Source organism: Denticeps clupeoides, chromosome 12, assembly GCF_900700375.1.
Source record: "Denticeps clupeoides chromosome 12, fDenClu1.1, whole genome shotgun sequence".
NCBI classification, from domain to species: domain Eukaryota; kingdom Metazoa; phylum Chordata; class Actinopteri; order Clupeiformes; family Denticipitidae; genus Denticeps; species Denticeps clupeoides.
The window spans coordinates 9,007,028-9,019,463 of record NC_041718.1 but is presented as its reverse complement, the minus strand read 5'-3'; the positions used below and the strand labels follow the sequence as shown (position 1 = coordinate 9,019,463).

The 12,436-nt window shown below is 43.9% G+C and overlaps 1 protein-coding gene across 1 annotated transcript; it reads left to right on the top strand.

The window, feature by feature from the left end:
• The first annotated feature begins 10,716 nt into the window (after positions 1–10,716).
• On the top strand, positions 10,717–12,214 carry LOC114801159 (adenosine receptor A1-like). Its single transcript, XM_028999153.1, has 2 exons — positions 10,717–11,086; positions 11,366–12,214. The coding sequence occupies exons 1-2, from the start codon at positions 10,749–10,751 to the stop codon at positions 12,036–12,038; spliced, it is 1,011 nt and encodes a 336-aa protein (XP_028854986.1). The 5' UTR covers positions 10,717–10,748; the 3' UTR covers positions 12,039–12,214.
• The last annotated feature ends 222 nt before the right edge of the window (positions 12,215–12,436 follow it).

The following is a 12,436-nucleotide window of genomic DNA, read 5'->3' as shown; positions in this document are numbered from 1 at the left end:
CTGGCTCAACAACCAATTTTTAGGGGCAGTGGTGGCCAAGCGGTTAAGGAAGGTTCCCGATCCACTGAGGTGCCACTGAGCAAAGCACCGTCCCCACACACTGCTCCCCGGGCGCCTGTCATGGCTGCCCACTGCTCACTAAGGGTGATGGTTAAAAGCAGAGGACACATTTCGTTGTGGCACCGTGTGCTGTGCTGCAGTCAGTGTTGGGGAGTAATGCAATACATGAACCGGCGTTACGTATTTAGAATACAAAATATGTGTAACTGTATTTCCTTACAGTTACCGTTTAAATGACTGATAATCAGAATACAGTTGCTTTGTTGAAATAAATGGATTACACGGCGGTCTGATCCGCGCCCGCGCCGCACCGTAATAGTGTGCGTAATAGTGCGCGTAATACTGCGCGTAATAGTGCCAAACGTTTCCGCAAAATGTTCCATTTTCTCCAAGTACAGTATGAGTGCGAGGAATAATTAATTCATGCATAATTAAATCATGTCTTTAAAGTCATTCAAAGTTTCGATTCTGTGTGAGTGTGTTTTTTTTTACCGGGTGCTGTGACGTGGAAAGTCACAGCAACCGGAGAGCAGCAATGTGCTTTGGGCTGTAAAATGTGTTGCCAGGTATGTGCTATCTGTCCAAGAGGCCAGTGTTGGGAAGGTTACTTTTAAAATGTATTTAACGTATTCCACTAAATTACTCAATGTGAGTAACGTATTCTGAATACTTTGGATTACTTAACGTATTGTCATGCTTTTTACAACTACATGAATGTAGCAATCACAGATAATAAAAAGCCCTGTTTTTCCTTTACCATTTCTTTATTTATAAAGCTGAAAAGTGGAAGAGTATTAGACAAACATTAAATATGCCATTGAAAAGTATTTACTGTTATGGTCACCAACATATTCCATCACTTAGTTAAAATAAAAAGTAGCCTTGCACAAGGAAAAAAAAAACATTTTCAACGACCCTCTTCCTGATTAGGACAAAAAAAAAAGGCCACTGAATACATTTTTTTCCCTGTGCATTAAAACATTTGTGCATGAGATCAAAATATGAAAATTAAATCAGAGACCAGAGTGCCTATTTTTATTCTCTGGTGTTTACAGCTAGATCTTCAAAACAGCACATTTCATTTTTTTTTAAAAAGAACTTACTTCCAGATGTTTCTTTAGGTTGGATGTGGAGTCTTTTGATGCTGAGAGCAGCTTGGTTGCTGGCAAACAGAGTTTGCATTGCATGATCAGATTCGCCCATCCCTTTCTTCTTTAAATGTGAAGTGGTGTCGGAATTTCCAAGTAAGAAATGCATTCCTGCCCGGCCACATTAGAGCCGCTTATTGCATGTTTTGTTTGGGTTTCCAGTGTTCTGACGATTTGTGCTGCTTTGTCGGTGCTACTGTATAGGGTTCCATTTAACTTTGTGCATTTCCGATAATGGCACAAATCATTACTCAGCCCATATGCACTGTAAGAGTATAAAGATCATGGTTTAATAGTGAATTGAATCATATTTATTTACAATTTATGGATTTATGGGCGCTGAAACAGCGCGCAAACTTGACTTGAGGGACTGAGCATGCGCAGATCCGCTAGGTAGCGCAACTCGATAGGCAGCATGTTTCGACAGAACACCTGTGTTCTTCACCACTGGACATGCCTCAGTAGGAAATGATCCAGAAGATGATGACGACAACATCTTCAGTTTTCAGAGTCCACAGGTGACCTGTTCTACAGCGGAGGATGAGGTACTGAGGTATCTTCAAGATCCAGATAAGACATTGGCCTCATTAAAGGCATATCCAGTGATAAGAGCCCTCTTCTTAAAATACAATATGACTCTGACGTCAAGTGCTCCTGTCGAACGTCTCTTTAGCCACGGAGGACTTATTTTCACCCCACACCGTAACCGCATGACCAGTGTTGGGAAGGTTACTTTTAAAATGTATTCCTCTACAGATTACAGAATATATGCCCCAAAATGTAGTTTGTAACATATTCCGTTAAGTTCTGAATACTTTGGATTACCTAATATATTGTCATGCTTTTTACAACTACATGAATGTAGCAATCGCAGATAATAAAAAAACCCCGTTTTTCCTTAAGCCCTTCTTTATTTCTAAAGCTGAAAAGTGGAAAAGTATTAGACAAACATAAAATATGCCATTGAAAATAATTTACTGTTATGGTCACCAACATATTCTATCACTTAGTTAAAATAAAAAGTAGCCTTGCACAAGGAAAAAAATCAGCATTTTCAATGACTTTCTTCCTGAATAGGACGAAAAAAATTACTGTCTTTCTGATTAGGACAAAAAAGGTAATATATAAAACAATTCTCAAAAATTAAAAATATCATTTTTTGGCATTTACTGTCAATATTATTCTTCCACAAATAATTTCAAAATACTAAGGATCCTTCAATACAAATCAGATTTTTTTAACTTGATGTGAAAATGACAAAATGCACTTTAAACCTTGCCACCAGATCTAATTTTTAACACAAGACAATATATGTTTTAATGCAACCCTGCAACATAACTTCATGGCCATTTAACAAAGGCATGCAACAAGAACCATCTAAAGTGTCAGTGCTGAACTGTTTGGTTGAAAAAGTTAACCCCGATCCACAAAGGTGCCACTGAGCAAAGCACCATCCCCACACACTGCTCCCTCCGGGTGCCTGTCATAGCTGCCTACTGCTCACCAAGGGTGATGGGTTAAATGCAGAGGACAAATTTCACTGTGTGCACCATGTGCTGTGCTGCTTCACTTTACATTCATGTAGTTGTAAAAAGCATGACAATATATTAAGTAATCCAAAGTATTCAGAATACGTTACTCACATTGAGTAACTTAACAGAATACATTACAAACTACATTTTGGGGCATGTATTCTGTAATCTGTAGAGGAATACATTTTACAAGTAACCTTCCCAACACTGGCTGCAGTGTGTCACAATGACATTCACTTCATTTTTTTGATGATGCCCCTAGAGAAGAAATATTAATTAATTACATTTACATAAACTAAATCACCATTAATTTGATGACCAGTGTGGTGGAATGTCAGGATTGCCTGCAGCTGGGCTCCACACCTGACTCCAATCCTGACGCCCCATAAATGCCGGAAGTTTCCGCCCCTTCTAGGTCTCCGGCATTTTCGTGAACTTCATTTGGCAACCGTGTGTATGTTTGTGATTTGAGTTCTGGCAATCGCCACATGCCTACGGGTTAGTTTCAGTTCTTTATTTACGTTAAACTGTTTTTGGCCACCGCGCCATTGTTTCTTTGTATTTCTTTATTATTTGTTATAATAAAACCCCATTCCCAGTATGTCAAACCTCTGCGCTTCCTTCCCTTGTAAGTCCGTAGTCGTGACAGAATGCCGGAGACCTCCCCAAAAGCGCAGAGGTAAAAAGCAGAGGAGAAGAAACGCCGCGAAGGACGCAGCACGGCGCGGCGAACGCGGACGCCAGGGGAGAGACGCGCCGCCCGTTCTGGTGGAGCGTTTTCTCCCCGAGAAGCCGTGGTACGCGGCGCCGGGTGATGACGTCACCCCCGGGAAACTCCGCGAAACCCGGAAGCGACAACGTCGGCGGGTGAGTGGGCGGAGCGAGGACGTTGGCGTCGGCAGCAGCGAGGAAGTGACGTGGGCAGCGAGCGCAGAAGATGCGACCCCCACGATCTTCGCCATGTCGAGCCAAGAACTCTGCGCTCTGCTGGCCAGGCTCCCCGTGGACTGGGACGACATGGACGACGACGAGAGTACGGGAGACGAGAGTTGGGCTCCGCCCATCGCGCCAGTCTGCGATCGTCGCAAGGTCCGTGGGGACCCACGTCACTTCCAGGGGGGTGAGAAGCGACAACGGCAGCGTCCCTCCAGCGAGGAGGTGGGCAGGCTCCAGCCCGAATGGCCAGAGTACTGTCCCTGGGAGTTGATCGCACCCTGGGTCCAAGATGTCCGCAGGGTGGACGACCCTCGGAGTCACAGGTGGGAGGACACGGATGATGAGAGCGACAATGACGTGGATTTTTGTTGGGCAGTCGGGGCCGGGATGGTTCCACCCAGCGCGCGCGTCCGAGATTGTCGCAACATCCGTGAAGATCCACGTGACTTCCGAGGGTATGAGGTCGACACGGACTATGACGAGGATGACGCCGATTGGGCAGTCGGTGCCGGGATGGCTCCGCCCATCGTGCCCGTCCATGATCGTTGCGAGGTCCGTGGAAACCCACGTCAGTCCCAGAGGTGCGACAACAGTGAGGAGGAGGACAGCGATGCGGGGGTAAGCTGGTGGAAGAGGCCAGCAACTGCACTGCCGGAACTGCCTCACAGGGAAGATGCCCTCCCAGCTTCAGTCGCCGACCCGCCTTCCCTCTGCTCGGACGTTCCCCAGCTGAATGGCAGCGCATCACCAGCGCCCCCGCATGCTGGAGAAGACGTCCACCCCCCCCCATGCCACACGCCCACCACCATCTCCAGCGACGTGCCCAGCCCCGTGTGGGACAGCCAAATGGTCCCAGGACCCTTCAGTGGGGCAGCAGACACGGATGAGATCACTACCATCCTCACGTGTCTGACTGGATCAGCATGGGGCTGGAGCACAGCCCTCTGGCAGCAGGGAGAGACCGACAGGAGTTTTCGGGACTTCCAGCAGAGACTGAGGGCGGAGTTTGATCGGCCAGAGCCTGAGCCAGGGATCGAACTCTGCCCCTCCACCACATCCAGTACCAGTCAGGATCCGGGTCAAGAAGACCAAGCACTGGCGGGCGACGAGAAGGTCGCACCTCCCGAGATCCTGGCTGTGCCCCCTGAGGAGGTCCCGGAGAGCCCAGAGAGGGAGCCAGACGACCCTCTCTTCTGTCTGTCTCTGTCTGTGTGTGTGTGCGTGGCATATGTGTCCGTATGTCGCCCCCACTTCCCCTCTTTGTGTCCACCAGATGGCGACCCAGCCGCGGAGCCGAACCCCAGGGAGGAGGATCCTGACCCGAATGTGCTGGTTGGGCCAGGCATGGGTCTGTGTCCGCCTCCAGAGGGGTGGAGCGCCATAGAGCCCCCTGGTAGGCATGAGGACCCAGCTGGGACAGGCAGGAAGAGGGCCTGCTTGTCCCAACGAACGCAGAAGGGGCTAGCCGGAGGGTCTGGCAATGCCCCCCCCTTGGCACCAGGGCCGTGCAGTGAGAGGGGCTGCATAGTCCCAGAAGGCATCAGCCTGGGGTGCCTGGAACAGTCGCCGGAGGCTCTGGGACAATCTCCCTGCGCGGTGCAGGGGGTGACACAAGACGCGTCAGAGGGGACGTGTGGAGACAGGGCCCACACGTACCCAGATGGATCGGCCCTGATTATTGTGTGCAGGTACGGGAGTCCGGGGCCACGCCGGGGAGCCAGGCCGAGGGTCCGGGGGGGGCTCTGTCAGGATTGCCTGCAGCTGGGCTCCACACCTGACTCCAATCCTGACGCCCCATAAATGCCGGAAGTTTCCGCCCCTTCTAGGTCTCCGGCATTTTCGTGAACTTCATTTGGGAACCGTGTGTATGTTTGTGATTTGAGTTCTGGCAATCGCCACACGCCTACAGGTTAGTTTCAGTTCTTTATTTACGTTAAACTGTTTTCGGCCACTGCGCCATTGTTTCTTTGTATTTCTTTATTGTTTGTTATAATAAAACCCCATTCCCAGTATGTCAAACCTCTGCGCTTCCTTCCCTCGTAAGTCCGTAGTCGTGACATGGAGGATTTGCGGAAGAGTCGAGCAATACATTCAAGCAACAGAAAACTATGGTAGACAAATTGTTTATTGCAATACGCAACAAGACAACACCCAGCCAGTTGATATATCTGCCCGGCAGCACCTCGGGGCTTTCGTTCTTATTTTTATCACGTCATAAATAAAAAACATCAAGGAGACCCAAAAGACTGAGGTAATTGTGTGTGTGCTTCATCGTTTTCCTGTCTCAATAATATGTGTGATTGTGTTACCTATGTTTTTCTGCAAGTATGGTTAAAATGTAAGCTCAGGGAGGCACCAGCTTGTCTTCTCTGTGTTTGTGTGTGTGTGCACACACACATTCCAAAATAAGTGTTCAAAATATAACATGCATATATGTATAGTGCTTACAAATGTTATATATCTCTCCAACAAATATCTAATTTATCTGTGCTCTTTCACAAAGTTAAACCCATAGTAAAAGTTTTAAGTGTGTAAGTTCAGTGAATGTAATTGCACCTCTGTCATCCAATATCAGTTCCTGGCTGCTGAGGCCTGGCCAGTATCTTTTGAGTTGGCAAAAGTCCTAAACAGTTTACAATTAAGCATTGTACACCCAGCTGTGACAATTGGCCTTCTTCGGGCCGATCGAACATCCCCATGAGGTGTGAATGTGAGCGCAATGATCTCATATACATAACAGCAGCCCACCCAACAAAAGCAGAGGTGTCAAAAATTCACACATGCGAAAAAAATAATAAGATACCTGAAACTTTACTTAAGTCAAAATGTACTGCCCATCTCTGAATACAGGACACCAATAAAGAATTACACACAATTAAAAAACAATACATTTATAGTATTACAATCTTACAATCAGTAGTTACAGAAACAGTCCCCCTGGAGACACTCAGGGTTACTACAATGGTAGTAAATGGGGTTTGCACCAGTGACTTAATGGTCTTCTGGTTTCCCATACACAACAAAAATATTTCTTAATATATTATGTGACAATATATTTCATGTGTATTCATATATTGTGAATTGTACATAGTAATATATATTGATATATTCTATAATAATATATATTTGTGGTTATTATTATATATACAGAAAAATGTCCTACATTAAAAGAGATTATATATTGAAAAGGCATTGCAAATATATGGGGAAGTTTCTCATATATTGAAATATATTTACCAATGTATTGCAATAAAGTAAAGGTTTAGTAAAGTATAAACTAGTATATAGCAATATACGTTTGTTTCGTAAGGGTTATAGGTAAGTGTTTAACCAACTAGGCTCCTACCACCCTGTCAAACAATACAAAATAAAACAAAAAGATTAATACATGAAGATCTTGCAGTACAGCAACTGGCATCCATTCAATTTCCATTCTTAAACAAAAAACTTGGACATCACTACATTATTTACATTTCTGAGAACTAGCTATTTTTACTTGTATATCCTGTTTCTGCACCTCTAGCTGCATCTCACACACACGCACATGCACACACACATACACATGCATGTGTGTGTGCATGTGCGTGTGTGTGAGATGCAGCTAGAGGTGCAGAAAACAGGATGGATATACCTACGCAATGACCTCGGTTCTCAGTGTCACTGTGGTTTCACAAATGCAGCTTGAGCTGCATTTACCAAGGCCACTGAATACATTTTTTTTCCTGTGCATTAAAACATTTGTGCATGAGATCAAAATATGAAAATTAAATCAGAGACCAGAGTGCCTATTTTTATTCTCTGGTGTTTACAGCTAGATCTTCAAAACAGCACATTTCATTTCAAACCACGCAGTTTGTCAGGTGAGAAAACTGATTGGTACAGTTGTAGGAGTTTCATATCAGGTGCGTCATATATGATGGATCGTTCAATCTAACCCTGCATATCTACTCTTGGTTTCAGCTATGTGGTTAAGGGTAAAGACCTGATAACTGGTCCAGCGTGAAGCTGAGAAAAGGGAGACAATCCATCAGCATTGTTTCACTACCACACCCTGCCATCTCAACAAAAGACTTCATCGGGAGGACAAAATGGAAGGTTTTGGACTGGCCACTCACCAGCTCTTATTACAAATGAACATGCATCTCACCTTCTCAACAGAAGACATGAATGCTTTTTACATGGACAGAATCCGGGCCTTTTTATTGGTGTTCACAAATGATCACAGAATTCTGCTGGGGGTCTGGTTAAACACAATCTATGCTGACCAGCTGAATCACTGTCTGGTTGTCTACAGTGAATAGTGAGGACAACTGAGAAGATCATCGGAGTCTCTCTTCCCTCCATAACGAACATTTACCACACAAGCTGAATCAGGAATGCCACCAGTATTGTGAAAGACTCTACACATCCCTCACATCTCTTCACCCTCTTACCCACCCTCCTCCTGGCAAAGCATTCGGGCCCTCACTGTCAGACTGTCAGACTGTGCAACAGCTTCATCCCACAGGCCATCAGACACCTGAACACTCAGGGACTTTCCAATCTGGACTGACACACACACGCACACACACACACACACACACACACACATACACTACCTTTGTTATATTGACAAATATTATTTGTCTGTAATATACTCTTTAATTATACTATATATACAGTAGAGGTGTAAACCTTCACAAGACTCATGATTTGGTTCAATTACAATTATCAGTGCCTTGATATTGATGCACCGTGATGCATCCCATACATTTTCTACATGGTCACATGATGTTTTCAAATATAAGAGTTAAGATCTCGTACACTTGTGTGGACACTTTTTTTTGCAACAATGAGCAAAAATGATCTGTGTTCAGTTTGTGCTCCCCTGATGCCACAGACGGCAGAAAAAAGCCTGGTTCAGATGTCCATGGCGTCAGGTGAGGGCGAGGGCGGACACAGAGAGTTTTTCTGCTCATTGGGGAAAATCTAAAGCCGCTTTCACGCTGCGGGGATCAGCATAAAAGTATGCATGTATGCATGTTCTAGACCCAGTATTTCTCGGTTTTGTGTCAACTTTAAGACAAAACCCACCTTTTGCAGACTCCAAGACAGCCAGACCTGCCCATGGCCAGCCCTGCCCACTAATTCTTGATTTGGTCAAATCCCTTTCTCCTATCCTGATTTCTCCATTTACTTCCACATCTTCGTGCTCCATGAAGATTAATACTTATTTCATTAAACACTTCAGTAGACATCCATCAGCACTGCTTGCCCTTATTGTATCAGACAGCGCTGTGTCTTTTGTGGAGACCTTCAGGTTCCCGATTACAATCATTTCACAGTGAGAGACCAACATCATCTCTGAAAAGACCCAGCAAAGTATGTACTTCCTGAGACAACTGAGCAAGTCCAGTCTTTTGCAAGAGCTGCTGATCCAGTGCACTGCACACTGCAGGCATTGAGTCTGTCCTATGCAAAAAAGGTCATCAGTGTCCCCCTGCCCTCGATCCAGGACCTGTCCCTCTCAAGAACCAGAAAAAAGGCAAATCATCACAGATCCTACTGTACATAACCTGAATATAGACTTATGTACAATTGTGGTATTATTTCTGGTATTACTTCTGTAATCTTGTTTTTTTGAATGTCCATTTAAATATTCATGCTTATAATCTAAACCTGATTCTATTGTGTTTAAAATGGCTGAAGTTTTCCATCGGTGGCCGTCTTGCAGCCTGCAAGACGGCCACCTATTGTGCCACAATCAGATTGTTGACTCCTAGAAAGGGTCTAACAGTGCGAACTCGGTACTCATTTTCTAGTTATTTTCTTGATCAAGTGATAGTGAAGTGATTGTCACTTTTGATAGACAGCACACGGTGCACACAGTGAAATTTGTCCTCTGCATTTAACCCATCACCCTTGGTGAGCAGTGGGCAGCCATGAGAGGTGCCCGGGGAGCAGTGTGTGGGTATGTAGTCATATAGGGTTTAGCTCATGGTATGTAGTTTTTAAAAAAAGTCTTTGTTTCATTAATATGTGGCTAATTATTCCCCCACTGTTGCCTCCATACATTCTTCGAGGTATGCCTTACTTTTAATTATAATTCATTTTTCTCATTGGGCAGTATACAAATTGTGCAATAGTCTGTTAACATGCTAAAACACTGTTATATACCAAAAAAGGAAGACATGGTGACCTGTGGTTATAAGTATTTATGGCTTCCCTTTCCGATTAAAGATGTGCCTGTGGCTTTAAACACACACACACAGGCACGTACATTTAAATGTGGTTTAACCAAAATGATAGCCATTAAATGACTCAACTGTTATAGGTATATAACACTCTTCTCATAAACTGGTATATAATACTCCTCCTACATTAAAATGCCCTGAAATGAATAACTCTGTTTTATGCTGAATTTGGATATATTTATGAAAGAAGACAGCCCACCCAGTAATGAAGCTCCATAAGACTTTGTTTTCTTTTTTAAATAGCCAAAATGGTCCACCACCATTTGGTGGACTGGAGCCAGAAAGCTCCTCTTCACCCAAATACCACAGAAAATATATTTTTGCTTTGTTTAATGAAGCCAGCCAAGAGCAATTTGTGGTGTTCAACAGACTTTTATTTAATGTGGAGAGTGTTTTTGCTTGAATCTCTTATGAAGTTGTGATGCACTGTCTGTACATGTGTTCATTTTTACCCATGCACACAAAATAAACAGCCTTTTGGCATATTTTTAGGTGATGGTATGTGATGGTGTATACAATGTTGTGAATTGTAATGTTTCTAATAACTAAGCTTGAGCCTGTACAGTAAAAGTGAAAGTATGCGAGGCATTGTGAAAAAGTGATCAAAGGCAGCATCTTTTTACTTTATTGTAAAGCAGCACACAAATATGCAAAATATGTCTATGTTTAGCACATAGACACAAACCCATAATTTTTGTATAGGACTGGATGTTGTAATATGTGCATAAGCTGCAGCTTCCTGAGAGAACCACCCATCTCTTTTCGTTGAATTCCTGTCAAGTTCCTGTCAGGGTGACCTCAGTCATCACTGCAGGAGCCCGTTCTTGATCTCTCTCACAATGCTTAATACAACATTGGAATTAATCTTCACTATTGCAGAAGTACTTATTGCATTGGCATGTTGCCTTGGAAACCTACTGGTGATGTGGGCAGTGAAAACGTGCCACTCCATGCGGCAGCAGCCTACGTTCTGCCTGATAGTGTCTCTGGCCGTCGCTGATTTTCTAGTCGGGGCTGTGGTTGTACCACTTGCAGTTCTGGTGGACGGCAGAGTGGAGACGACATTCCATGTTTGTCTCTTCTTAAGCTGTGTGATGATTGTTCTGAGCCAAGCCTCAGTTCACTCCCTGCTGGCCATAGCAATCGACCGGTACCTGCGTGTTTACATCCCGCTCAGGTAAGTCTGGAAATTTCCCCTACAATTCATGCACTACCATGTTGTTCTAAAATACACCAATTTCATTTGTAACTGTCTTGCTGGTTTTGTTCATTGTCTTGTAATAAAACCAGAACTTTACATGGTTGCTATGAAACATTTAGCAATGCTTTATACATTCTCAAGCTATTAATTCCATATCGACAATTTCCATTACATGTCATAGCTTAGGTAGTAAATTGAACCATTTATACTTTCATATAAATTATATCAGTCGTCATTTTGTTTGTTTCTTTTTAGGTACAAGTTACTGGTCACACAGAGGCGATTATGGGCTGTAGTCGGGATATGCTGGGTCACTGCTGGAATTTTAGGACTCATTCCAATGTTTGGATGGTATAGACACGAGACTTTGATGCAAATGATCTCCACCAACTCCACCACCCTTACCTGTCTATTCCTGTCTGTAATCCCGATGTCGTACCTGGTGTACTTCAATTTTCTTACATGCATGCTGCTACCAATACTCATCATGATGACCTTGTACGGCTACATTTTTAAGTCAATCCACCAGCACTTGCAGAAGGGTTCTGTAATTGGCAGCGAGTCTCCTTCATACTACCAGAAGGAGAGAAGCCTTGCCTGTTCCCTGGTGCTGGTTCTGGGACTGTTTGCTCTCTGCTGGTTGCCGCTGCAATTCATGAACCTCGCTGCTTTCTTTGGGGAGCCATCCACGGTTCCTCACGAGGCTTTTTATGTGGGAATCTTCCTGTGTCATGCAAACTCAGCTGTCAACCCTGTAATTTATGCTTTCAAGGTTGCTAAAATTAAAGCTGCATACAAGATGATTTGGAGGCGATATGTATTGTGTAGAACAGAGGAACAGTTTACAAAAGAAACTGTGGCCACAGAGAATTACAGTAGCTGCGTTGCCACCTCCACAACCAGAAATGATCAGGTGAGACTTGCGTAGGACAGTGTATCTGTGAAGTCTCCCCATTGTTCCTTTTTCTCAGTGTATTTTATGAAAAATTAATAGTTTTGATTTGTTTCATGTTTATCAACTCATGAGCCATATTTTTTTAGTTTTGTACTGCATGGTTTTCAAATATTTTTAGATTAGACATTGTGAATTCTAATGCTTTAACTGTGGTGGATGACATACAGTCTGTGTGCTTATGTGAAGGAAAGTGAAAGTGAAGTGATTGTCATTGTGAAACACTGCAGCACAGAATACAGTGCACGCAATGAAATGTGTCCTCTGCAGTCCACCAGCAACATTCCGATTACGGGTCTGCTTGCTTACTTTCTAGGCCACCACTGGCCTCTGTGAATAACTGATATAGGACTTTTTACAGTATTTTATTATTT